At 40.8% G+C, this 27832-nt stretch overlaps 1 protein-coding gene and 1 pseudogene across 11 annotated transcripts in view; both read left to right on the top strand.

Moving 5' to 3' along the window:
- adgrb1a (adhesion G protein-coupled receptor B1a) overlaps positions 1–27832 on the top strand; it is a 197052-nt gene that overhangs the window by 71500 nt on the left and 97720 nt on the right. For 8 of the 10 annotated variants that reach the window (XM_088998795.1, XM_088998794.1, XM_088998796.1 and 5 more), the window contains 11 exons: positions 780–944; positions 1347–1511; positions 3098–3262; positions 3390–3554; positions 3752–3853; positions 3955–4061; positions 12441–12635; positions 13883–13951; positions 15668–15776; positions 15982–16125; positions 20844–20919. In XM_088998795.1, coding sequence (XP_088854921.1) covers positions 780–944; positions 1347–1511; positions 3098–3262; positions 3390–3554; positions 3752–3853; positions 3955–4061; positions 12441–12635; positions 13883–13951; positions 15668–15776; positions 15982–16125; positions 20844–20919 — 1462 coding nt within the window. The remainder of the gene's footprint in view (positions 1–779; positions 945–1346; positions 1512–3097; positions 3263–3389; positions 3555–3751; positions 3854–3954; positions 4062–12440; positions 12636–13882; positions 13952–15667; positions 15777–15981; positions 16126–20843; positions 20920–27832) is intronic. The other 2 variants (XM_088998801.1, XM_088998803.1) reach the window with 2 other exon arrangements.
- Positions 5005–10201, top strand: LOC148896630 (uncharacterized; annotated as a pseudogene). Its single transcript, XR_016115263.1, has 3 exons — positions 5005–5126; positions 5202–9886; positions 9967–10201. The product of XR_016115263.1 is annotated as an uncharacterized LOC148896630 (transcript).

Raw genomic sequence — 27832 nt, forward strand, 5'->3', positions numbered from 1 at the left:
TCACTCTTTGCATACAGCTTTATGTCATACATGTAAGGAGGTGATTGATCGTACCTCAATTTCTGAGGCGACATCCGTAGCCTGTCTAGGCGATTACTTGGATTTGCAAGTTCAGTCCGGTCCAGAAGAGCAGTGGGGTGAGTACATCACCTTGGTAAATACCTCATTTGGTGGACACTTTGTTAAGTGCTTTTCCATTGGTTTCAAGTGTGGTTGTCCACATCCTCATTGAGTCCGCAACGAAAGCTCTTGGGGTCCTGTTTACCTTATAACACTCCCAAGGAATCAGTGAGTGATGTATCTGGCATCAAGCCCTCTGCTTTTTTGTCATCAATCCAGGCTGTGCACAGGTTGGTATGTCGGCACCTGCAGTCTTGTGTGACCGTCCGTGACTGTATATAGCCTCTGACAAGTTTCATCACATAACCTAATTTTTCCAAATTATAAATGGAGGGTATAAACTGCCAGAGCCACACCAGTGGCTACAAATCAAATACAAGTCATTGGATCATCTGTTTGGGGAAGTTGAAGTCTCCTTATTAAAATAAGTCTGAACGCTTCAAACACAGTTGAAGAAACATATTTAAAATGATCTGTGGAATTGAACATCATGATCTGTCCCACAAAACAAATGTACATGCATCTAAAATAGCAAGAAATGAACCAACATCACACAAGTCCTCCAGAGGCTTGATCCTGCATGCAAATTAGTTATAGCACTTTCGTTTCCTCTTCCTCTTTTTCTTCTTCCCCATTCTTTACCTGCCCTTCCTCCTCAGTACCCTCAACCTCAGGTGAGGAGTGGTCAGCATGGACCGTGTGTTCTGCTACATGTGGGGAGGGCTGGCAGAGTCGTAGTCGTTTCTGTGTCTCCTCCTCGTACAGTACCCAATGTAGTGGGCCACTGCAGGAGCAAAGAACTTGCAACCCTGCTGTCTGTCCAGGTAAGTTCCCTTTCCCAGCCCGTTTACCCAATCTTCTGCGGTTGCCAAGCCCTCACCGATGCTTCCCCACTCATTCTAGGATTCCCAATTGTCTACTCTCTATGGGTGGATATGTGGATATTATTTTTGGCCTCAAACTACAGAAAAAGGCTTTCAACAACCATGCTTGATCAAAATGTATGATCATGGAAAAAAATTCCATAGATTTTATGGTAATACTATTGGTGTCAGCGTGGCCCTGTTGCTCAGTGGTTAGCCCCTCCGCCACACACAGCCCTAGTGAGAAATAAGTGACGAATAAATGAATATTAGTGTTGCTGTCCATAAATCCATAAATAAGTGACGAATAAATGAATATTAGTGTTGCTGTCCATAAGTCCATAAAAGCTTCTCTGTTCGCAGTGGCCGGTGCTTGGGATGAATGGTCACCATGGAGTTTATGTTCATCAACATGTGGCAGAGGTTATAGATCCCGAACACGAACCTGCACCCCTCCCCAGTTTGGAGGAGATCCCTGTGATGGTCCAGAGAAACAGACAAAATTCTGTAATATCGCTGTCTGCCCAGGTGAGACACGCAAGGCATCTGTTTTTGTACATTAAGATTTAATGTAACATCTACAAAAAAAAAAAAAACAACAAAAACATTTATACAACAAGAAATACTTGAGTCCGGGGTTTACTTTAGTCAAACAGACTACTCTTGTGTGTGTGTGTGTGTGTGTGTGTGTGTGTGTGTGTGTGTGTGTGTGTGTGCATGTGTGTGTTTAAAACATATCAATAGAATGTATTACAGTAATCAAAATTGGTACAATGATTTGAACACCTTGGGTCTTACCGCACACTCGTCAAATAATGTCTGCATCTGTGTGAAAAAGTGAAATTCACTCTGTGTAAAATGCTCTGTATAAAGTACTGCATCACTGTCCATGTAATTTGTGATGATTTTTATATTCTGCCCTACATCTTAGACTGTGGCTGCACAGTTGGATCTCAATGCATTTTTTTATGGTCCGTCTTGTCCGCTTTATTTCCGCTTCTTAGAAAAGACCTAGCTAGTAGATCTGTCACCTCACCTGAAGGCAGCGTTGTGAGCCCTGTGGAGTGCGTTGACACGAATAGACATCCACGGTCTCTGGTTTGGGAAAACCTGAATGTTTACCTCCAGTTGCATTCCCAATATGGAACTTGATGTGGTTTCCTACTATCCTGTGAAAATTTCCAGCTCTTGGTCTTCAAATATGGCCCGTCTTCCAAGTAGTCCTCTAATTTGGAGATTGCATTGTCCAGCCAGATGTAACTTTTTGTGGTGGACCTGGCACTGTGTCAGAGGTGGATATAGGGTGAAGAGAGGAAAAGGAAGAGCTGATCTGACTGGCCAAGGTGGGGTAGGAGTATGGACTCAACATGAGCCAAGATGTTGCCTCCTCCAGTTGGCATCTTGCTAGAAATTCAGGCATACAATTTTTGAGTTTGGCTTATTAAAGTTATGGGGAGACCATTTTCTACTTTCATTTCTTTCATAACTTTTCTGCTGTGAAATGTAAATTTCTCCACTGCGAGACTAATAAAGGCAAATCCAATCCAATTAGCCCACTGCTATGCATTTATAGTATTCAGCAGCAGAGTGCCATGATTACATTGGCATTGGATGGAGGACACAACACCGTAAGAATGACTTCTCTTCGCTCTCTCTGTCAAACAAAGGGCAACGTCTCACATATCGTCACTCTGGTGAACAGGTGGTTGTCTATAATAGTTCTGTGGCTGCACCAGTACTCACGCATTTAAATACAGAAGTCTACCAGAACTTAACATAAAGAATACTTTTCACAGATATGGGAAATGTTTAGTCAATCCATCATCAATCATTTAACCAGCGAAGCACAGCAAAGGCTCATTTACTGTTTTTTCTTCGTTGACTTGGCAGGAGTGTCTTGTGTCTGTGTAGAGGAAATTGAAATCACAAAACTATCAAAGCATTTTGTAGTGCAGTCTGTTGCCTAGTGTCAGAAAGAAGGAATTGCTCCTCCAACCGCATAAAGACATCTAATACAAAAACGGCAATGAGCAAATTATGTACCACCGTGCTGCCAGAATTGTACGATACACATAACTTGTGCTTTGCAAATTTTCTACCCTGACAATTCTCAGTGGATGGCGAATGGAATGAGTGGTCAAGTTGGAGTTCCTGCTCATCTTCCTGCTCGAATGGGACCACACAACGAACAAGAGAGTGTAACGGCCCCTCATATGGGGGTTCTGAATGCAGAGGAGAGTGGCTGGAGACTGATGACTGCTTCCTTGGGGAATGCCCTGGTAAGAGAGAGAACATGTTTATTGAGACTTTTTATGCTTTGTGAATGACCTTGTACCATAACATGACTGTGTATCAACCAATTCTATTTTTTTTGCAAATGGTCGAACATTCCAAAATTCCTTTCAGTGGATGGGAGGTGGCAGCCATGGTCTCTATGGTCAGGGTGTTCCAAGACTTGTGACGGTGGTAGACAACAGAGAAACAGAATTTGTTATGGGCCCTTTTTTGGGGGGCAGTCTTGCCCTGGAGAACGAGAAGAAGTCCGACACTGTAATGAAAAAAGATGCCCAGGCAAGTAAAACCAAATTTTCTGCGGGATTTGTTCTCCGTTGGATTTGACGAATGGAAACATCTATATTTTTAACACTATGCTGACCAATGTTTTTGACTCAGTTTATCATTCAATGACACTGTCCAAACCTTTGACTGGAAGTTTGATATTGTTTTTGTGATGTTCAACAAGTTGATTCATATTTTGATGACATTAGAACCTCATGAAATATGTGCTGAGAACAACTATTCAAACGTCGTTTGGAAGATGACTCCTGCAGGAGATACAGCAGCAGTACGATGTCCTCCCAATGCAATGGGTTAGCGTCGGACACCAAGACTCATATTGTACTCTCCAATAAAACATTGGAACGTAAAATGCCCACGGGCAATATTCAAAAATCAGTCTAACTCATTACAGGTTTAATTTTGCGTCGCTGCATCCTTGACGAGGAGGGTATGGCGTACTGGGAGAATCCAACCTATATGAAGTGCATTTCCAATGATTATCGGAGCATACAAACATTGGTGAGTTTCATATTTCATAAAAAATTGACTGTGACGCATCATAACAAGCTGGAGCTGTTAGATTTTACATGATGTGCGAATAGTGGCAATGAGATTCTCAGGCGACCTTGGCGATGCCTAAAAATGATGTCCAAGTAGAGATTGAGTCATATGACTAATACATTGAAATTGTACTTTACATCCAACATAAGTACAGGTAACATCCGATTTACGACCGGCGCGAGTGACGACCACCCGTACTTGCGACGCCGACCGCCAGATGAAGGTCCCCCACGCCGACCAGGGCGAGAGCTGAGGCGGGTCGGCCGTCGACGCTCGAGGGGGTGGGATCGCCGTGACGCCACGCGGGGCCCACGGTCGCCGCCGCCGCCTCTTTCAGACAGTTCGTTTTAAATATATATATATATACAGGCATCGGTTTGGCATACGGGAGACAAGGGTTTGAATCCCGCTTGGGGCAGAGAAAATGAGCACAAAACATCATCCAGTGTGGGTCCTTGGGCAAGACCCTTCACGCTAATGCCTACCTCATACAATGATGAGAGACAATAAATCAGATGGCATGCCGGCTCAGACGTCGCCCGGCCAAACAAGGTCTATGTCAGGTGCTTGGGAACCAGAGCACCCTGATGAAAAATGAGCTTCTGGAACAAAGCGGAGATGGACGAGATGCGATAACATGGCTCTGTTGGAATGCTACCACTCAAGCAACCCTATAGTCAGAGGGGTTACATGTGGAGAATGGGGGCTGAATGGTTACTTCGAAAACCTACCGTCACGGTTGACCACGAAACAACTAGTAGCTCAGTGTTCCAATATCCACAAACGGAAATTGCTATCACAACTTGAGATTGATGAGGTACAAAACAAATTCCGAGATGAAGGGCCCCAGGCTGCCAGATCAGAGGAAGAGGTTAGACCAGAGATTGGGAGGCAAACCCCAATGAATGATGAGATTGGGAAGCCAGCCCCAATGAATGAAATGCTGAGCGAGGCAGCAACTGACCTGAGAGATAAGATCATGGCACGAATGAAAACTGGGCAACTAAGAAACCGATTACAACGGTTAAGATGATTCTGATTCTGATTCTGATTCTGATTCTGATTCTGATTCTGATTATGTGAAGTACCACCTGAAAGTCTCATGGAAACTGTGAATGCAGCACTGAGGGCGATCCCGACAGGAACGATCACGGAAACCAATGAGCTGATCTACGCTTCAGCATCAGTGATCCTAGAGATTCTTGGCTACAAGAGCAACCGTGAGAGCCACGAGATTCGTTACCCACCATGGAAAAAACTGTTGGAGGCTAATATCAAGGCGGCTCGGAGAGTCAATTGAGTCAATTGACGGAGACCCAGAGAGGTGTGAATAAAAGGCCAATACCCAAGAGGTACATGCAAATAACCTTACCAGTCGCTTAAAGAGGTACACGAAAGAGAATGAGGCCAGAAGAATAAACAGGCTGTTCGCAACACAACCTGCGAAAGTGTACGCTCAGTGGCAGGGTTCTAACAGCAGAGAAGACCCACCAAGGCTGGTAACTGAAAGATACTGGAAAGGCATATGGGAGAAGGAGGTCGCACATAACAGCGGTGCACAATGGCTAGTGACTCTTAAAGAGGAGCACAGCAACCTCCATGAACAGAACCCAGTTACCATCAAAGCGGCAGACATACAAGAAAGAATCACAGGTATGAAAAACTGGACGGCACCAGGCCCGGGTGTGGCCCATACATACTGGCTAAAGAAACTCACAACACTCAACGAGCGCCTAGCAGGTCAATTGAACCAGTTGGTGATGGATGGGACTCACCCAGGATGGCTAACCGAAGGGAGAACAATCCTGAACATGAAGCATTCCTCAAAGGGTGCAGTTCCTTCCAACTATCGGCCAATAACCTGTCTCTCCACAACATGGAAGCTCATGTCAGGCATCATTGCGGCTAAGATAAGTGGATACATGGACCAATACTTGAGCAAAGTACAGAAAGGCATTGGTAGAGATACTAGAGGTGCCAAACATCAGCTGGTGGTTGAAAGAACAGTAGCACAACCCGACATATCAACCTGTGCACAGCCTGGATTGATTACAAGAAAGCATATGACTCGATGCCACACAGATAGATCACTGAATACATGGAGTTGTACAAGGTCAACAGGACCCTGAGAGCCTTCGTTGCAAACTCAATGAGGATGTGGAAAACCACACTTGAAGCCAATGGCAAGCCACTAACACATCAAATGTTGCAAATACCAAGGTGATGCACTTTCCCCACTGCTGTTCTGCGTCGGACTTAACCCCCTCACCAACCGCCAAATAATCACCAAGACGGATGGATACCACCTCAGAAATGGAGCTACAATCAGTCACCTCCGCTACATGGATGACTGTCAGAGATATGACAGTCAGACACCGTGGACAGAGACTCGGAACCAGAAAGACTGTCCCCACTGCCGGCAGGTGACGCAGTCATCATGATATACGTCTGAATTCTGCGCCCCTCTGCCAAGCTATTTATTGAGAGTATATGTAAATTAAAGTGATACATTAGTAAAACATAGTTTTCTTGATTAGAATACCACGCCTCTGGACGTTCTGAGGACCAACAGCTGCAAGCAGTAAAACATAGATATTTTAATTTGTTGTCTTTTCCATGAACTGATAAGTTTGTAACCTGGCGCTTGTGCCGGATGTTCAAGCCGTAAATAACTTTGGTGATAAAGGAGTATCCCAAGCACCAAATTCTGTGCAAGGGCGGACCTCCTAGTTGGTCACCTTGCCGTGTCTGTTTCACTTTACTGTGGCCATCTGCGCTTTGACTGTGGGCCTATTGTTGTTTGTTGTTTAGTTGGCCAACTAAGCACGGCACTTTTAAACATGATAACTTCTTATTCTCCATCAATGAGGCGGTATGCTAAGAGCGAAAGGGACAGACTCCCTGATCCACACAACCAGGATCTACAGCAGTGACATCGGGATGTCATTCCGGCTGGAGAAATGTAGTCGGATGGTGACTAAGAGGGGCAAGGTAGTCCACACTGAAGGGGTCTCAGTCCCTGAAGGAACAATAGCAGACATTGAAAAAAGCTACAAGTACCTCGGTATACAACAGGCCAATGGCAAACTCGAACTTGCAACAAGAAAAGCGGCTACGACCAAATACCTCCAGTGGTGAGTCCGAAGAAGCCAGCTCAATGGCAAAAACTAGACCCAGGCAATAAACAGCTATGCCCTGCCAGTGATCAGATACCTTTCAGGAATGATAAGTTGGCCAAAGGAAGCGATTCAGACCATGGATGTTAAGACCCGGAAACTCCTCACCATGCATGGAGGGTTCCATCCCAAATCCAGCACCCTGAGACTGTACACAAGCCTTAAGGAAGGAGGCTGTGAGTGTGAGAGCCACTTTCCAGGATGAAACATCCAAGCTCCATGAATACATCAAAGAGAAGGCTCCAACGGATGATGTACTCAGAGAATGTCTCAGACAATGGGGAACAGAGGATGAGGTGCTGGAAGAGGGACAATCATGGGAGGAAAAGCCCCTACACGGGAAGTAACACCGAACCATCTAAAGAAGTCATATCAGTGGCTAGAGAGGGCTGGCCTAAAGGACAGCACAGAGGCACTCATCCTGGCTGCTCAAGAGCAGGCCCTGAACACCAGAGCCATAGAGGGACGGATATACCACACCAAGCAAAATCCAAGGTGTAGGTTCTGCAAAGAGGCACCTGAGACAATCCAACACATAACTGCAGGGTGTAAGATGCTGTCAGGGCAAGCCTACATGGAGAGCCATAACCAGGTGGCTGGCATAGTCTACCGAAACATCTGTGCGGAGTATGGACTGGAAACCCCAAGGTCAAAATGGGAAACACCTCCCATGGTAGTGGAGAATGAACGAGCAAAGATCCTGTGGGACTTCCAGATACAGACTGACAAAATGGTAATGGCCAACCAACCAGATATCGTTGTCATAGATAAAGGGCAAAGGAAAGCCGTTGTTGTGGATATAGCGGTCCCGAGTGATGGAAACATCAGAAAGAAAACACAAGAAACTCGAGAAATACCAAGGGCTCAGAGAGGAGCTGGAGACAGCCTGGAAGGTAAAGGTGACAGTCATGCCTGTGGTGGTCGGAGCACTCGTGCCAATGACCCCAAAACTAGATGAGTGGTTGCAACAGATCCCGCGAACAACATCGGATATCTCGGTCCAGAAAAGCGCAGTGCTGGGAACAGCACGGATACTGCGCAGAACCCTCAAGCTTCCTGACCTATGGCGGGGGACTATCTGAATTGGTTGCCGGCCAATCGCAGGGCACACAGAGACAAACAACCATCAGCACTCACACTCATACATATGGAGACAATTTGGAATGTTCAATCAGCCTACCATGCATGTTTTTGGAATATGGGAGGAAACCGGAGGACTCGGAAAACCCATGCAAACTCCACACAGGGAGTGGACCGGGTCTTGAACTCACGACCTCTGCACTGTGAAGCTGGCGTGCTAACCACATGACTACTGTGTATTTATGTGTGTACTACTGTGTATTTAATATATGTATTACAATATATATGTTTGTATATATACAGTGAGACCTCAGCTTACGAACACTATATATATATATATATATATATATATATATATAAATAAATTGTATATATACAGTGAGACCCCAGCTTACGAACACCTTATCTTACAAACTTTATTTCTTAAATTTATGAAAATTAAACCTTGAAATACACACTACTTTTCGCAATACACACCCACCGCGGCTGGCGGTGTAATCTTCGGCGGAAGAACACCAAAGCACACGACCTTTGGATCTGGCGGTGTGATCTTCGGATCTTCGGCGGAAGCACACGACCGAACAACGCTCCAGCCGGGCCACCTTTCCACAACCCCTCTCATTGAATGCACACGTCGATCGCCTCCTTGGAGCTTTTTGCTGATAATTTTACTATTATGGGACTGAAAAAAAACCCACCACAGCCTTGTGTTCAGCCGAAGAAGACACAAAATAAAATCACCATCGCTGAGAAGAAGGAGATAATTGAAAAACACGAATGAGGTGTGCGTTTGTGTGATTTAGTGGCTGAGCACGGCAATGCTAAGTCAACCATTAGCTACCATTCTCCGCAACAGAGACGCCATCAAAGGTGCATCTGTTGCAAAAGGTTTTTCCGTGCTGTCAAAGCAACGGTCTTCGGCAATCGAAGAAATTAAAACACTTCTGTTAATTTGGATTAACGAAAAGCAGTTATCTGGCGACAGCATGAGTAAAGCAATTATATATAGTGCTTATTAAGCCAGCAACGGATGGTTCGAGAACATCTGAGGGCGAGGAGGAGGAGATGGCTGCAGCATCAAGTGAGCTCATCAAGGCAATGTTGGCAAAGTGGAATGATGTGCAGGCTTTTACCGAACAGTTCCATCCAGAAAAGACTGTGGCTATGACAATCATCAACATGATGAACGATAATGTGATGCTTCAGCTTCGTAAGACCTTACAAGTCAGAAAGCAACTGGTGTCAATTAAGAGGTTTTTAATCATCAAAAATGATGAGGAGTCTCCAAAGAAACAAAGAAGAGAAGCCACACCGGAGGTTAAGTTACCAACAGTCCTTATGGAAGGTAACTCTCCTTCCATAAGCCATCAACGACCATCAAAAAGGTAAATACAACTTGATTTTACAACACAGTTTATTTCTTTAATTACAGTGCTCATGTAATGTGCCTCTCTTTCCAAACGGCAATTCCCTCTGACCTTCGACCTCCAACACCATTCTATCAAGCCATCAATGACCATCATAAAGGTAAATAAAACAACTTTATTTTGTAGCAGTTTATTTCCTTAATTACAGTCCTTATGGAATGTGACTTTCTTTCCGAACAGCAATTCCCTTTGCCCTCGATCTCCAACGCCATTCCATCACGCCATCAATGACCGTCACAAATGTAAATAAAGTGACTTTCTTATACAGTGCAGTGTGTTTCTTTCATTACAATACAATAGCACATTTATTATACATAGAATAAGGTATGTTGTGTGTAGTTTTAAGGCTTATTTAGTTGAAAAGTATATTTTATGGAAACCTGGGAACAGATTATTCCCATTTTAATGTTTTTAATGGCTGAGGTCTCACTATATATATATATATATATATATATATATATATATATATATATATATATATATATACAGTAAAGTCTCGTTATATCGATATCGGATATATCGATAGTCCCGGTTATATCGATACTACTTCTATGCACGCGCGGGGGAAATTACATGCAAACATGGTCGGATATATCGATAGTCCCGGTTATATCGATATTTTTTCGGACTCCCTTGAATATCGATATAACGAGACTTTACTGTATATGTAAAAGAAGTTCAAGATGGCGCCCGAGTAGGCAGCCTCAGCAAGTGCTCTAACGAGCCTTGCTTTTTTTGGTTGTTTTTGTCTTGTTTTGTGTTTTCTTTTGTCACTTTGTGTTGTTGTGCATCGTGTGGAACGGATACAGATTGTTTTTCAGCGACATTCATCAAGGAGGAGACTGTGCTGAGCGGTTGCGCCTTTTTGGCAGCATGAATATGCCAGTACTGTTTTTGAATGTGAGGAATGTCAGAGCCATTCGACTGCCATCGCTGGACACCAAAGGGGCCGTTGTGCTTTTTTGCACCTGTAATGGGCAGCATCTTCACAGCCCCGCTTTGTTTAGCGGAAGGGTCAGTGCTGTTGGACAGTCTGCGGCTGGATGGATGCATGGCTTGAGGAACCCGCGATAAGAAGAAAGGAGCATCAGTGCAGAGCGCCGATGCGTATGTGGAACTGTTGCGGCTTGGAATTGAAGCAGATTTATGTGAAACAGGAGATGTGAGGCAATCTCTTTTCGTCAATGGATGCTACAGCTGTGTGTTTGCTTTCAACATTTAGCTTGTAGTCGACGTACACATTCCACCATGATGTCCCTGATCCACTGCTGAAATGGATGCTTTGATCCTCTCCTCTTTCATCTAGAACTGCTTCATGTCATCACAAAGAGGGTACAGCAAGTCTTGAAGAATGAATGTCTCTCTGTGTCTTTGATTTGTCATATTGTCTCTATGCTGTCATATTATTTGTTATTTAGTTTGTTTTTTGTTCTTTTGACTTCAAGACAGCGCCGCGAGAGTGGCTGCCTTTCCAGCAACTCTTGTATTTTGTTTTTCTACTTTCATTCCTTTCATCACTTTGCTGCTGTGAAATGTAAATTTATCCACTGTGAGACTAATAAAGGCAAATCCAATCCAATCCAATCCAATCCAATATATATATACACATTTGGCAGTTCTGTTTCACCACATAAAATGCACCGCATCATCACCGCATTGCAAGCTGCGATGCAAAATTCCTGATATCAAGCCTTGCTTTAATACACACAGTATGGGCATGGAGCTACCAGTTTGCAAACCCCTTTATTCCTTTTGTTGTTTTTTGTTGAGTGGACATTTTTATAATGGTGTCATGGCAAGGCTAATAAGAGTGACAATAATGTGAGGTTTCATGTTCTAACTGTTACACTGATTTCCTGCTGTTTGCTGAGTACTCACTTCTTAAAAGCGTCCAAGGCTTTCGTTAACACGCACACACACGCACACACACACACACACACACACACACACACACACACACACACACACACACACACACACACACACACACACACACACACACACACACACACACACACACACACACATACACACACTCAGACACACACACACACACACACACACACACATGCACACACACATACACACTGACAGCTTTACTACGCTAATTGAGTGGACTCAATTGTAATGGGATCTCTCTTCATGTCATACTTGTGTGAGTCCCGTAGCTTGCTAACAGAAACCAGATCCAGATGCATAACCTACTTTTAATGTGGTTGGACTACCATAAGTAGTTTTATTGGTTATATTTTTTGAAAAAAAGAAAAAAACAAAACAAAACAGCTCTTATTGGGCATAAATCTTAAACCTTTGGAAAACATTTAAATGTTGCCACATAAGGAAGGTACATGTGTGTTGCATAATTTTCTCTGCCAATACCAAACTATATACAATAGAATACAAATGTTTTTGATGAATGGGGAGATTTGTCCTTTCCTATTTCTATTGGTGATCAAAAAAAAAACAAAAAACATCAAAATCTCTCTTATTGAACCATTCCAGTTCAGATTTAGGAATTAAAAATCAGGTGTAGGTGTACTTTGACAAATCTCAATTTAACCGACCATCATGCCGACCTCTCCAAGTTATAATTACACCTTTTGCTGTTTTGTGATAAATTAACAAAAATGTTGTGGTCAAAAACTTTTTGACAGACTCGTGAACATTTATCCAAAGCACAGCGAGGCCTTGTGGGTGATGGACTATCTGATGTGATGACTAAACTGAGGGTGACTTCCAGTGATGGCACCAGCTACAGTGGTGATTTGCAGGCCATATTTGATGTGCTCAAGAACATGACTGAGATCTTCAGGAGGGCATACTACAGTCCCAGCAGTGCAGACATGAGGGTATTTTTTTATCCTCACCTTCATGATTATCTCTGTTACAGAGCGTACATATATATATTTATATTCAAACTTTGTGAACAATTATCCTAACTTTGGTACATTGTATACGGCTGGCACACTTGTTTCTCAAAGCAACAAGCAAATTTCAATGAGCAAGCTAAGAGTAAGAATAGGTTGCCTCAAAACTGATTGAATAGATCCTAATAACTTTACTTTTGCCCATTTTTTTCTACAAATGCTTTATGATGACAATATCTTTTAGCAGTGGTGCACACGTCAATAATTGTGTATTGATCTTGTGTCATTTGTTATCATGAGCCCCTCATTATTTTAACCAAAACTGTATTTTAAGTCCGCTTCCGTGTACATATATACATATCAACATGGTCCGGTGGATAATTAAAGAGCTTTACACACGCACTCACATACCTTTCACTTACTCATGATTATATTATATATTTATATATGTTGTAGTTTTAGGTCAGAGTTTTTAATCCAATCAGAATTCAGCTAGTGATATATATATATATATATATATATATATATATATATATATATATATATATATATATATATATATATATATATATATATATATATATATATATATATATATATATATATATATATGTGTATATAGATAGATTACACATTCTTCTAACACATGTGCACATCTAACACATGTGCACTTGTGTCTCTCTCCTTTCTTTGTTGCTCTGTCTCTGTTTCTATATATTATTCCTCCTCTTTGGTCTTCTGCGTACTTTTCGTACTGCCTGCATATGTTTGAATAACATAAATCCTTTAAATCCATTTCCATTTTTTACTTCATTGGTGAATTAAATCTCATGGATGCATACTGTCACCAACTGCACAGGGAGCATAAACTGTTTCCATATCTATTCAAAGCAGCTGTGTTCAATCCCACGAAGTAGCACACGAGACAGGGGCGTTTTCCATCAGTCGTCAGCAAAACGGGCAACTGCCAGTGAGTGACTGACAGACTTTCAAGATGAAAACGGATTAATGAAAACCTGTTTCTCGTCATTCATCAGCAAAACGGACAGCAGTACTGACCTCCTTTGTAATGTAATATCAACATGGCCTTGTGTTAAAATTGAATTGTCATGAGATTTTTTTATGTTTACAGTATATTGTAACTTTTAATTGTTTAAGAGAACATCATAAACATTCTGCTTTGTCAAATATTTTATGTTTCTATGCAACTTATTATTTTTCTTTTCTAGAACTTTGTCCAGTCACTTAGTAATCTACTCATGGATGAAAACCGATTGCGATGGGAAGAAGCTCAACTGGTAAAGGTCATTTTACGTATTTGTATAAATAAATAAATAAATAAATAAATAAATAAATAAATGTAAAAATGTGTTAATGAGTTTTATTTGTTTTTTTTTTGTATCTTAATGAATCAAACTGCTATGTTTGTGGATTTTGAAGGTGTACACAATGCATTGAGGCACCATTCTTTTCTCGTAAATAATTCTTACTAATTACGAGTTTCTTCTTGTTAGGTTAAACTGCGTCTCCCTCTCTCCAAGAACTCTCTAAACCAGAGGTCGGGAATCTTTTTGACTAAGAGAACCATAAAAGTAAAATATTTAGAAAGGTTTTTCAGTGAGAGTCACACGCACGCACGTGCATATACAAACGCTCACGTGCGCGCACACACACACATACACGCACGCGCGGCCACTTTTCAACAAAATATCAGAATGTATTATTTAAAATAACTTTGTGATAGTACTCACCGTTAACATGAATGGTTTTACGTTCCTTGTGATTGGTAAAAATCCAGGAATGAAATTCAATTTGCCGGTCCAGAGGCGAAGTTACTCCTAGCTAGCCTGCACACGGCTAATAAGCTTCCACACTTGCTATCTGCATTCTACTTCTCGCAGAAGTATGTTGATGCTAACGTTAACATGGGGCTTGTTAAAATGGCACTGACATTTGACTGTTTCATCCATCGATGGTATTGTTTCATTGCAAATTAGAATTAGAACATTTTCTCTCCTCTAATGCTCGGGTGCATTCACGCTGAAGTGCACGAGTTGGGCTCATTTAAAGGGGTGTTTACCGGTTTCAACACGACGGCCACTATCATTCAATCAAAATGGCGCTTTCGGCCATTCTCGGTCAGTGTCATCCAATCAAAATTGCGCTTTCCGCCAACTGCAGCCCCAACGGAAAAATAAATGGCGAAAAAAACGACAATATGTATTTAGTTTTATCGGCGAGCCATATGCAATCATCAAAAGAGCCATATATGGCTCGCGAGCCATAGGTTCCCGATACCTGCTCTAAACCGTCACCAACATCTAGCATGGGTGTTTGCGTTTTTGCATTCCTCTATCGAACAGTATACCGCACTGACCATTGGAGCTCTAGATCTCTACGTACTTAAGCAATTGTCGTTGATCAATAGTCCACACCACTCGACACGTTAAAGCATTTTAGGACTTTCTGTGTCATTCCACACCTTAAATTGCACGACAATTACTGCTTCTGGTCACTTAAAAAAGGAACAACGATTATCTGCACCAATTGCACAACCGTCATGGTACTGTATGGCCTCACCGATCACGTTATCTCTGCTCGATAACTTTGCCCACTGTCGCACAGCTGTCATTGGGTGGTACTGAAGCATAATGGTACCATTACATTATGGAACTATGTAGATGATTCACTTCCCAATATTGTTGTTCAATTTCACATAGTGGCAGCGGTGTGGCATATAATTGCAAGTGTTTTCCGATCAAATGAAGTTTTTGCATTCTAATTACATGCAGTTCGTTGACAAATGATAATAAATGTAATAGTAAAAAAGTCACAGGATAGAATAGTTTCAGATACACAGTGTATACTGTATTGTAATGTCACCCAACTCTAGATTTCTGTATGGAGTCCAAAAAATAAAATAAATACACGATATAAGTTGAATTGCCATTCTGAGAGCATACTTGTTTTGAATAAAATGGGTCTTTTTTTGTATTTTTCATTTTCTCTCACAGCTGGGTCCAAACATCAAAGAGCTGTTCCGCCTGTTTGAGGACTTTGTGGATGTCGTTGGTCTGAGAATGAAAGACTTTCAGGACATGTATGAAGTTACTGACAACATAGGTAAATATTTATGTGTATTGCAGTTGTCATTCTTGAACAAAGTTCTTTACGTCTCTCTCTGAATTTAACTGAACAGACCATTGTGTGCAGCATATCAATGTTCCCACTTATTTTTTACTGGCATGTTGTTTGAAACTGACAAATTGAAGACTCCTAGATAATATTCTTATGTAATATGTTAATAAAGTTATCATATTTGCTCCAGTTTTAAGCATCCACAAGCGTCCTGTGCTGAGTAATGCAGATATCAGCTTTCCAATGAAGGGTTGGAGAGGAATGGTGGATTGGGCTCGCAACTCGGAGGACAGAGTCATCATCCCAAAGCACATCCTGCTGACAGCCAAGCCAGGTTGAGTGCTGCACACATTACAGCGGTTAAAGGATGTGTTGGCCGATTGATTGATTGATTGATTGATTGATTGATTGATTGATTGATTGATTGATTGATTGATTGATTGATTGATTGATTGATTGATTGATTGATTGATTGATTGATTGATTGAAAGAAAGAAAGAAAGAAAGAAATTAAACATAATAGGTCAATAACATAATGAACGCTATAATAAAACAAAAGCACAGAAGAGGGAAAATACCTGTTCCAATATGTGTAGCCCTAAACTTAAACATCACAGAAGGTCACAGGGTGCATGTCTCTTGCACATTTTCAGTTGGTACATTTTTGGCTTTTGCTTTTTTTCCATCCAAAAACCATCTAACCTGATATCAATGGAGATATGACAAAAACTTGGCTTAGTTGGCCCAATTAAATTACAGTAAAGTCTCGTTATATCGATATTCAAGGGAGTCCGAAAAAATATCGATATAACCGGGACTATCGATATATCCGACCCTGTTTGCATGTAATTTTCTCCGTGCGTGCATAGAAATAGTATCGATATAACAGGGACTATCGATATATCCGATATCGATATAACGAGACTTTACTGTAATTTGTCAATTCAACATATTCAATGTCTTCTTGCAGTAGTTTGGAGAGCGCTAATTTAAGTTACTGTTTTTTTAAAATGTTTTTTTTATTTTAATTTTTTATCCAAACCTAAGATGCAAACGTGGTACATTGTCTCCACCCATTCCGTATTTGTTTCACACAGGACACATTTGTTTCTTGGGATTATAGTTGGGAGCATCCTGGAATGGTAAATGGACTGAGTAAAGTGCTGAAATAGTCAGTTAGAACAGCTGCCACGTCGTCAGCACAAACCTGTAGCACTTGATCCACGATGTAATCAGGTATATTTCTCCCAGGAGCAATACACCTGATTTAAATGAACTGGATTCTTCCAATGCTGCTGGTTGATGAGATGATCGCCTGAATCAAGTGTGTTGCAGTCAGGAGAGCTGGAAAACAAGCAGGACAGGAGCAGTCCAGGTCCGGAGTTGGACATGCACCATACCATATTTTCCAGTGTACAAAGTGCACCCAAAAGACTTGATTTTCATGAAAAGATGACCCTGTGCCTTATATGCAGGTGCACCTTATATGTGAGGTAATTGAGCCACAACAGGTCTCGCAACGAGTGTCAGCAGCCACCGACTCCATTTTCCCCTGTAGAAGATGGAGTGCGGAACCCCAGACTCAGCCTCTACTGTAGTACCTTTAATTGTGGTGTGCTTTATATTTGAAAAATGTGTATATATTTATGATAATACAGTAATGTCTCGTTATATCGATATCGGTTATATTGATAGTACTGCTTATTACGATACTATTTTCATTTCCCGGCAAATTTCTAGTCTTTTATGTATAATTAGTTCCGGTTAGTACGATGACTGGTTATTACGATAATCCGGTTACTACGGTGCCCTTTTCATCTCCGGCCAGCCAATTTGGTCTGCTTATATCGATACAAAAGCAGCTTAAGATGAATCGATATTTGCTTCAGGATTTCCATACATTACCAAATTAGCGAAATCTGTATCGTAGCACCGTTGGTCACGTGACAAGCTTTCGTGTCTTGCACTGTGTAGCAGAGCTGCAATAGCATCTGAAACATACTGTAGTCTTCTTATATACAGTACAGTTGGTCAACACCAATTTCAACCATGGGGAAACGTAAGAATTGTGATATTGGAACGAAGTACAAGGCAATAGTGGCTGTCGAGGAGAATCCAACTAGGAGCAAATCCTCCATCGCGAAAGAGTTCGATGTGCCGCAGAATACTTTATCAACGTCAGTAATGTAACGTTGCAGTTTTTGTTTTCCATACATGTATTTAATTGTGTTGTATTCAGATATCTTTATCGCTTGCAATAATCACTGTTTTTCATCCAATATGTACATGCTGGCGTTCGTGGTTCCTCTCGTGTGTGTAGAACAATGTCGAGTGCTACTCAGAGTCACTATTGCAAGAGAGCGTTATGAAAATAATCAATGACACTTTTATTTAATGCATAAGTTTATTTTTCACTTCACTACAGTACAAAATCATGCTAGATACGCAATCCATGAACTCAAGGAGAAAATTACATTCCATATCAAAGATCCCCCATTTACGTGTTACGTGTAAGGATATGGATGACTTTGAATGTAAACAGAAGTATTTTGAATTCAATACAAAGTTTAACAGGGAGCCAGTGGAGCTGCGGGAGGACAAGGGTGATGTGTTGAAAGGAGGGGGTTTTAGTGATGATCCGGGCTGAGGGATTTTGGAGTAGTTGGAGTTTATGGAGACAGTTTTGATATTCACCGAAAAGGCGAAAAGAAGTGAGTTATAATAGTCGATATGGGAGGTGACGAGACTGTGGATAAGGATAGCAGCGGTGTCAGGGGTGAGAGATGGACGGAGACGATTGATATTACGGAGGTGGAAATATGCAGACCTAGTTATGTTATTTATCTGGGAATGGAAAGATAGTGAGCTACCGAGGATGACACCCAGGCTCTTGACCTGGAGGGAGGGGGACACGGTTGAACTGTCAATGGTGAGAGAGGAACTGTTTGCTTGGTGTAGGGTGGATTTGATACCGACAAGAAGTTCAGTTTTTTCACTGTTAAGCTTGAGAAAGTTATGGGAAAACCAAGATTTATATTTGGAAAAAAATATTATATTAAATTATATTTGGAATGTTCATTCATTGAAGGTGCGCCTTATACCCTGGTGTGCCTTTCATCTGGAAAAAGTTTGAAAATACACCATTCAATGGGGGTGCGTCTTCTATTCTGGTGCGCCTTATACACTGGAAAATACGGTACTAAATACAGACACATATTGATGCTGACAAGGACATCCTCTCTGCCATGTTAGAGACAGATTCACTAATAAATGATGGATAAAGGCTTTATCCATTTTATTTTAAAAGGCTTTATCATAAAGCCTCAGTCCATTTGGCCATGTTGGTAACTGCTTCAGCCTTCACTGATATTGGTGTAATCACCCTGAATTAAATTTCTTCCAGTCTGTATGTAGATCTGAGGGCCAAACGCTGATGCTTTTTTTTTTTAAATCTCAGACCAGTTTGGCTTTGTCAGTGACTTGTGTGTTGTAATGACATAATTGTGGCTGTGTAAATGGGCATGGTGGGAGAGGCATGTCATGCTGATTTTTTTTTTCTGATGAAAAAGATCCCTTGTGTTTCCTCCTGATTATGCGGTCCACATTTCTGAAAACCAGGTATTTCTTTCCACATCGACACATTTAGATAAATCTGAATATAATACACTGACCAAAAAATGAGTACATCAAAATAAGAAACACAGTGAGTGTAAAAGCCAAGATGTGTCTGAGATATAGCCTGTCATGAAGTTCTAAAATGAAGCTAATCCTCAGTGACTCATTCTACAGTGTGACTATTTTTCACATTCAAATGGACATCCCTGATTCATGGAAATAGTGTGCATTGTAGAGAGCAAAAAAAGTCTAAGTAAAAATTAAGCTTACAGTGTACTGTTCAAACAAGCCAACCTCATTCTGAAGAAATTATTTGAATCACTGATTTCTGTTACCTTCAGGCATTTTTTTAGGACACAGACAATCTGGTTTATACGTTTCAGATACGCCAGACTAAATTTAGATGAATAGGAAACATTAACTCTCAACTCCTTTCCACACATACACGCGACACTCACTCGGTTCACCCCGAATGGCCACGGAAGCTCAGCTGTTGCCCGGGAGCTACATTCTCTGCCTGCAGCCTGGCATACTATGAAGCTATCATATAATGTCATAGAAGAGGGGAGCTTTCAGATGGCTCAGCAGATGGGAGTTGTTTTTCACCCTTGACACATCAGCAGGAAATAAGTGTTCTTCTTCCCTGAGGCCTCTTTGTACCTGTGCCACATTTGATCCTTCCCTGCCGTCTGTCTGTCTGTCTGTCTGTCTGTCTGTCGATGCAATCAGAGTTGGAACAGTTCACAAAATCCACAGTATAAAACGTATCGGTTTTGCACCCACAGTTTTCACCCCACTCTGAAAACATAATGCAGTCTTGTGCATTTAGGTTAAAAGAGAAAATATGAATTCCGATTATTATTGTTGTATTATGATTTGTATTTGTTCTTTTTTTCTATGCCAGGCAGGAAAAATAAATGCTATTTATTTGATTGGTAAAACGTACAACAGAATACGTATTGACTCCCTTTAACACAATCAGCTTTGTGGTCAACTTTCAATCCAGATTTCACAGTGTTTCAGTACATTTTGGGTTAAATTGAGACATGATCATAAGAGAATATTTTTTGGGTGGTTTACCATAATATTTTTCAAATGTGAAATGGGTGTAATGGCTCCAAATAAGATGGTTTCAAAAACAAATAAACACACAAAAAAATGAACATGGAAAAAAAATATTCTAACTTTTATTTTTAACAATCAGAATATGAAGTGAGTATGCGTCCAAAGGAGTCGATCAAAAGCAACATTTAGAGTTTACTAGTCATGTAGGCCACCTCAATTCTAAAGATTTTGGGGATATCAAGCAGCATGGGTGACCTGCATTTTCCTCAAACAAAGGTTCTTCAAACAATGATTATAAAATTGAAATTCTAAATTATTACATTAACTGACTTATTGTTGTTGTTTTTTTTCCTTAATTTTTCTGTTTCTCAGATTCAGATGACTCCTCGACCTTTGTAACAGGTATCATTCTGTACAGAAACTTGGGAAGAATTCTGGATTTGCAGAGGTAAAAATATTGCTTAATCTACCGAAATAAGGTCATTGTATCTAATAAATGTTCAAATCATTATTTTAAAATGTTGTTGGTAACATTTTGTATTTTTTCATCAGTCGGTGAATGGGGAAATTCGTTAAGCACCAAAATTAATTAATGTAGAAAAGTGGGGGAAAATAATTCCGATGGCCATCATTTTTTGTTTGTTTGATCATTGACTGATAGAGAAGTCTACAAGAGAAATGGTACATTGTTTAAAGGACAACCGACGTCTCCGGACAAGTTGTGTCCATAATTTGTAAAATGGCTTCAAATGGCTATATTTTACGTTTTAAGACATGCGCTGAACATTCAGGAAGTCTTGTTTTTGAGTTGGTGACGAGTCCTCACGTTACGTCATGAAAGGCCCCCCCCCCCCCCCCCCGACCGACAAAAAGACACATTGTAGCAGTCCTTCATCACGTCAATGTATTTTGCTGTACTGTTTATCTGAAAACCTTGATGTTACATCCAAAAGCCTCAAACAGAGGGAGGCCAAGTTCCATGAAAGGAATCTATCAGCCTGTGGAAACCGGGCTGATTCATTCCTCACGGGAGCTGGTCGCCATTTTTGTTGTGTGACATTCCCCCCTGCCCGTTTGCCTCAAAATGACACGGAATAAATTCTTTAATCGATTCCAAACATGTATGCTTTCCTCTTCAGAACTATTTGAATCATATTCATAACTGGATGTGTAACAAGAAAGCATATTATCCGAATCTGAAGCCATTGTTTTTATTCTCCAGCAATGCAAGACGTATTGGCGTGACGTCACGAACTGGGGGTGGGACTTTCTGAAAATGCCCAATTCGCAGCTCAATTTTCTGCAGATTTTGGACACTTTAAGTCATTTTTATTGGTGTTTTCCATTGGAATAAAAATATCATACTGTGAGTTTTGAGTATTTTAGATGCTATAAAACGTTTTTCTGATGTCAGTTAAAAAACAAAACAGTGACGTCGGTTGTCCTTTAAAGTTTCATTTAGTTTGGGCACGTCTCGATGTTACGGAATGTATCAGCACCTCCAAATGTCTGCTTGATAGGGTGTGAGTCCGCCTCTGCAGAGGGCTTTTTGAAGTCCACAGTAATCACATTATTGCGAGGTGTGGACAAATACAACCGTTCTATACTTGGTCACGAAGTGGGAGTATACAATTTAGGAACAAAGTGTAGAAAATCAAAAGACAGTTTAGGAACTGATGTCGCGCCCAGTGGAACATTTTTTATCTACGAAGTTTGCGTCCTGCCTATTTGGGACAGACCAGACATGGAGGTGTCAATTTATCTGCGGTTTCAAGCTGAAACCAAGTTACCTCATTCACTGCCATTTACGAATTTATTTGGGCATTGAAAATATGACGTAGAGCGCCAGTGCCGAATGTATTGTTTTTTTTTTCTTGTTTGGATGCCGATAAAGCGCTGGCCATGGCCTCTGGCAATGTTTTTCCCTTCCACAAGGGGCAGCATTTCCCTTTTTTCCGTGTTAACACTTTGTTCAAGGTTCAGGTGTTTATAAGTGAAATGTATTATTATTATTATTATCCATCCATCCATTGTCCGTACCGCTTATTCCTTATCAGGGTCACGGGGAGTGCTGGATCCTATCTCAGCTGTCTTCGGGCACGAGGCGGGGGACACCCTGAATTGGTTGCCAGCCAATCACAGTTATTATTATTATTATTATTATTATTATTATTATTAATATTATTATTATTATTATTATTATTATTATTATTATATAAACCAATATATATGTAAGGTATTGAATCAAGCTCATATAACTCATATGATTTAGGAATTAGCTCTTTTTTCTGATGAAAGAAGACAGTCGAAGGTTTCCTACGCTGCATTGAATGTTTATGTAGTCCCAAAACTCAATATTCTGTTGGTCCTTTAATTTCAGTGACAATGACAAAAACCCTGACACTGGAGTGGACACATCTTTGCACATGTGTGGCAGTGAATGATTTAATCAAATCACCACCAAGTTCCTGAACTAGGTGTGTGGAGTTGTCCGGGTCAAACTCTGACATTGACACACCTTTAATGTACCTTATTTCTATTGATTATTGGTCTATGCTTGCACTGGGTGGAAGCTCTTACATCTGGTGTATATTTTTTAATGATTAATTTGGACAGTTGTGGGTTGATACAATCCTAATCACTGTACCTGTCCATTTATCCTGCAGTTCCATTGGTATCTGTCCAATAAATAATTGGGTTTGTTTGAAAAAAAGAAAGTGCTCAGGGTGCCCGTCCCTGTGTTTGAAGTCGTTGCATTTGCATACAATATGTCCAAATGCTTCCGGTAAGAAATCGCCACTTTGCAGTTGTAGAACGTTTTATGATCTCATTGAAAAATACAGAATTGGGGAAATTAAACGTTGCATGTCATCAATCCTCCCATGTTTGTTTCGCGTCTTGGAACGGCTTTCATCTTCCACATCTTTTCTTCACAGTGCCATTTCATTTCATCCTTATCTTCTTTCATTTTAGCATTTGATTTGCCCCTCCAGGTAAATGAGATGAGTTTGAGGCAAGAGACTAGATGACATGACAGATTATCGTGACAGATTGTGTTTTGGACTGGTGAAAGGGTGATTATGGTTTAAGCATATACTGACGCTGCGAGGAATCAAAAAGAAGAGCAAGATTCAGAGGTGTTTGGTTGTATTCGGCATGCCACCTCCATTACCAATTCATTTCCTTGTGATGGTCTCTTTCCTCGTGATTGATAGATTCTGTGAGAAACAACAATCACAAATAGGGTATAAAATAAAAATGTAGGTATAAAATAAAATGGCATAAAATGATATGAAGCCATTGGAAAACAAATCTGCTACGCTTCCCGTGCAAGAAACAAAAGAATTGAGGAATTTGATTGCTTTACCTGCAATATAAACTCAGCAGCAAAGTAGACATGCATATTGAGAACTTTAAAGGACAACCGACGCCATCGGACAAGTTGTATCCATAATTTGTAAAATCACTTCAAATGACTTCTACTGAGCATATTTTACAAAGGTTACACGGCTTATAGCTATATTTTACGTTTTAAGACCTGAATATTCAGTAAGTCTTGTTTTCGAGTTGATGGCGATGACTGACATGACATCACGTCTGGAACGCCCCTGAATGAGAAAGCGACACACAATGCATTTTTGATACTTTGTTTGGTCTGAAAACTTCATGGTGATCCATGTTGATGGCAAAATTAGAAGGAAAAAAAACATAATTTATGCGATGGTAAATCGTTGTGTGTTTCACCAAGATTGCTATTCGATACTAGTTGACACAACTTACCAGCAAACAAATCAGCCCATTTCCAACGGAGCTTGGGCGCCATCTTGTGCATTTTCTGGGCGCTACATTGGAGTCCAGACACCTCAAAATGAGACGGAAGGACTTCTTTAATTTATTGCAAACATTTATGCTTTCCTCTTCAGAACTATTTGAATCATATTCATAACTGGATGAGTAACTAGAAAGCATCTTCTCCGAATCTGAAGCCATTGTTTTGATTCTCGAGCAAGGCAAGACGTTCTGGCGTGACGTCACGAACAAGGGAGCGGGACCTTCTGAAACGGAAACTTTCTGAGATCATTTTGTTTTGCATTTGACTAAAATATCAGCTTGTGTGTTTTGGGTATATTAGATGCTATAAAACGTTTTTCTGACGTCAGTTAGGGAACAAAAAAAAAGTTTTTGGTTGTCCTTTAAGGTACCACCTATATTACGTTCTGTCTTATACGCAAAACATTTAGTTGTGCAATAGTTTTCTTGCTTGCAGTGTATTATGCTGAGTACAGTTCTTCATATTTTGTTCCCCAATATAGCTACATAAGACAGGTCAAATCTAAAACCTCTCACCGTTGTGGTCAGTTCCACACAATCTATAACCATAATATGTGATGGATCATGGCGTGTTTTTATGTTTCAATTAGGTTAGCTGCAAAAATGGTTAGCACCCTCAATGGGATGTGAAGCATCATTGGACTAGCAAGAGTGGAATGTTCCAAAAGTGTTTAGCAGTATTTATTCATTTATTTTCAGACCATGTGGTTTTCATGATACGTTTGATTTTTTTGGGGGGGTATTAGAGGTGCCATTTAATTTGTCACAGACATTTAAAGTCCACGAGTTCAATTTTTTCTCACTGAAACTACCCCATCATATTTTGTGAAGATCTAGAAGACTCAATTATCTGTTCCATGTAATGACAATGGCTTTGCAAGCGCACAGCATGGTGGCCGACTGGTTAGCACTTCCACCTGAAGGGTGTGAAGGGTTCAATTGCAGCTCTGGCCTCTCTGTGTCGAGTGCATGGGTTTTCTCCGGGTCCTCCGGTTTCCTCCCACATTTCAAAAACATGCATGCCAGTTTAATGGAACACTCTAGTCTAAACTGTCTTTGGGTACAAGTGAGAGCACAGTTGGTTGTTTGTTTGTCTATGGGTACCCTGCGATTGGCTGCTAACCAGTTCAGGATGTACCCCGCCTACTGCCTAAACACGGCTCCAGCACGTCCCCCTTCCTCGTGAGAATGAGTTACAAAATAGATACATGGATTAATTTTCTGACTGCAAACTGGTATCTGTGCATTATTTTGACAATTTACACTCATGTTTCCTTGATAAATATATATTTCTTGAGTGTCATAATTTTTAGTCATCAGAGGTGACATTGAAAATACAATTTTCTCAAGTAAAGGTCTTATTAACATTTGATTGACTGTAACTATGGAGTATGTGTGGAAAACTACCAAATGAATTGTTTTGCTGTTGTGCTTTGGATTGGATTGGATTGGATATGCCTTTATTAGTCTCACAGTGGAGAAATTTACATTTCACAGCAGCAAAGTGATGAAAGGAATGAAAGTAGAAAAACGAAATACATGAGCTGCTGGAAAGGCAGCCACTCTCGCGGCGCCGTCTTGAAGTCAAAAGAACAAAAAAAAAACTAAATAACAAATAATATGACAGCATAGAGACAATATGACAAAACAAAGACACAGAGGGTTTGTAGCATTGACTCCTCTACATACAATGTAGCCAAATATTTAAAAACTATTTTAGCTCCGTTGGTTGGTAACACAGAATACCACGTAGAGAACACCACAGGGTTTGTAGAGAGGATCAAAGACCTCATATTGGAACCTGAGGAAACTTTGGCATCATACGATGTGACTTCTCTCTTTACAACTGTCCCAACCCCAGCAGCAGTCTCAGTGGTGAGGACGAGGCTGCTGGCGGATGTTTCTCTGCATGAAAGAACCAAACTGAAACCGGATCACATCTGCCAATTATTAGAAATCTGCCTTAATACTACGTATTTTCAATTTCGGGAAAAATTTTATAAACAAATCCATGGTTGTGCTATGGGCTCACCAGTTTCACCCATAGTGGCTAATCTTTACATGGAAGAGATGGAGAAACAGGCCCTCACATCCTTCCCAGGGACAAAACCTAGACACTGGTTTAGATATGTGGACGACACTTTTGTCATAATTAAGAAACAAGAAATTCAATCCTTCACAGATCATCTCAACTCTGTAGACTTTAACATTAAATTTACTCGTGAGGACATTCAAGAGAACCAACTAGCCTTCTTGGATTGTAAAGTAATTATAAAAGAGGACAGAGCGCTAAAAACAGAAGTCTTTAGGAAGGCTACGCACACTGACCAATACTTACTTTTTGACTCTAACCACCCTTTACAACATAAACTAGGAGTTATCAGAACCCTCCAGCATAGGGGTAAACTAATACCAACTAGCACTGAAGGTAGAGAAAAGGAGTCAAAACATATCAGGAGAGCACTCACTAACTGTGGGTACCCTCAGTGGTCATTCAACAAATGTCAGAAAGAAAGAATAGCGAACGAAACCAATAATTCTCAAGATTCTAAAAGGAGAGGAGTAGCAGTACCGTACATTGCAGGAGTTTCTGAAAAATTACAAAGAGTCCTTTGGCAACATAAAATTCCTACTTATTTCAAACCGATAAACACGTTAAGGCAAAAATTAGTGCATCCAAAAGATAGGCTACCAAATGAAAAACAAAGTAATGTAGTTTATTCCATACATTGTAAGAATGAAAATTGTAAAGAGCAGTACATTGGGGAGACTCAACAAATTCTCAAAAAAAGACTTTATCAACATCGCAGGGATAATACTAGTGGGCCTCAATCGGCAGTACATTTGCACCTAAAAGCTAGCAACCACTCATTTGACGACAATGAGGTTAAAATCTTAGCGAAAGAACATAGATGGTTTGAAAGGGGGGTAAAAGAGGCGATTCTTATAAAACAACAAAATCCTTCATTAAACCGTTCTGGTGGTGTGAGGTTCAATTTGGATCGTTCATACAATAGCCTGCTCAGGCAAAACAGGTTAGGCAACTTTCGCAAGGCTGATGAGGGTCGTTATGCTGATGAGGTGATACCGGGGGGAGTGGGTGTAATAGGCCAATCGTTAGTCAGGAATGTAGGAACAATCAGTGGGGCCACAGGGGGGGGGGGTCCCGCGCCCCCCCCAACCTGAGAGTAGGGACCTATCATAGCTGTGTCCGGCGCCACCAGGACTGGACATTAGGGATATATAAATGGGGCCGATACGACCAATCAGACTTTAGTTCGCTGACGAAGCCTCTTGGATAGGAGGCGAAACGTCCGAAACCTTCACTTTTGTACAGATGACGGCTGAAGAAACCTTCTAATCGAAAGACACAGAGAGACATTCATTCTTCAGGACTTGCTGTACCCTCTTTGTGATGACACAGAATGATGAAACAGTTCTAGATGAAAGAGGAGAAGATCAAAGCGTCTTTCCACCAGTGGATCAGGGACATCATGGTGGAATGTGCATGTCAACTACAAGCTAAATGT

Source organism: Hippocampus bargibanti, linkage group LG06, assembly GCF_051943395.1.
Source record: "Hippocampus bargibanti isolate YZ-2025 linkage group LG06, ASM5194339v1, whole genome shotgun sequence".
Lineage (NCBI taxonomy): Eukaryota > Metazoa > Chordata > Actinopteri > Syngnathiformes > Syngnathidae > Hippocampus > Hippocampus bargibanti.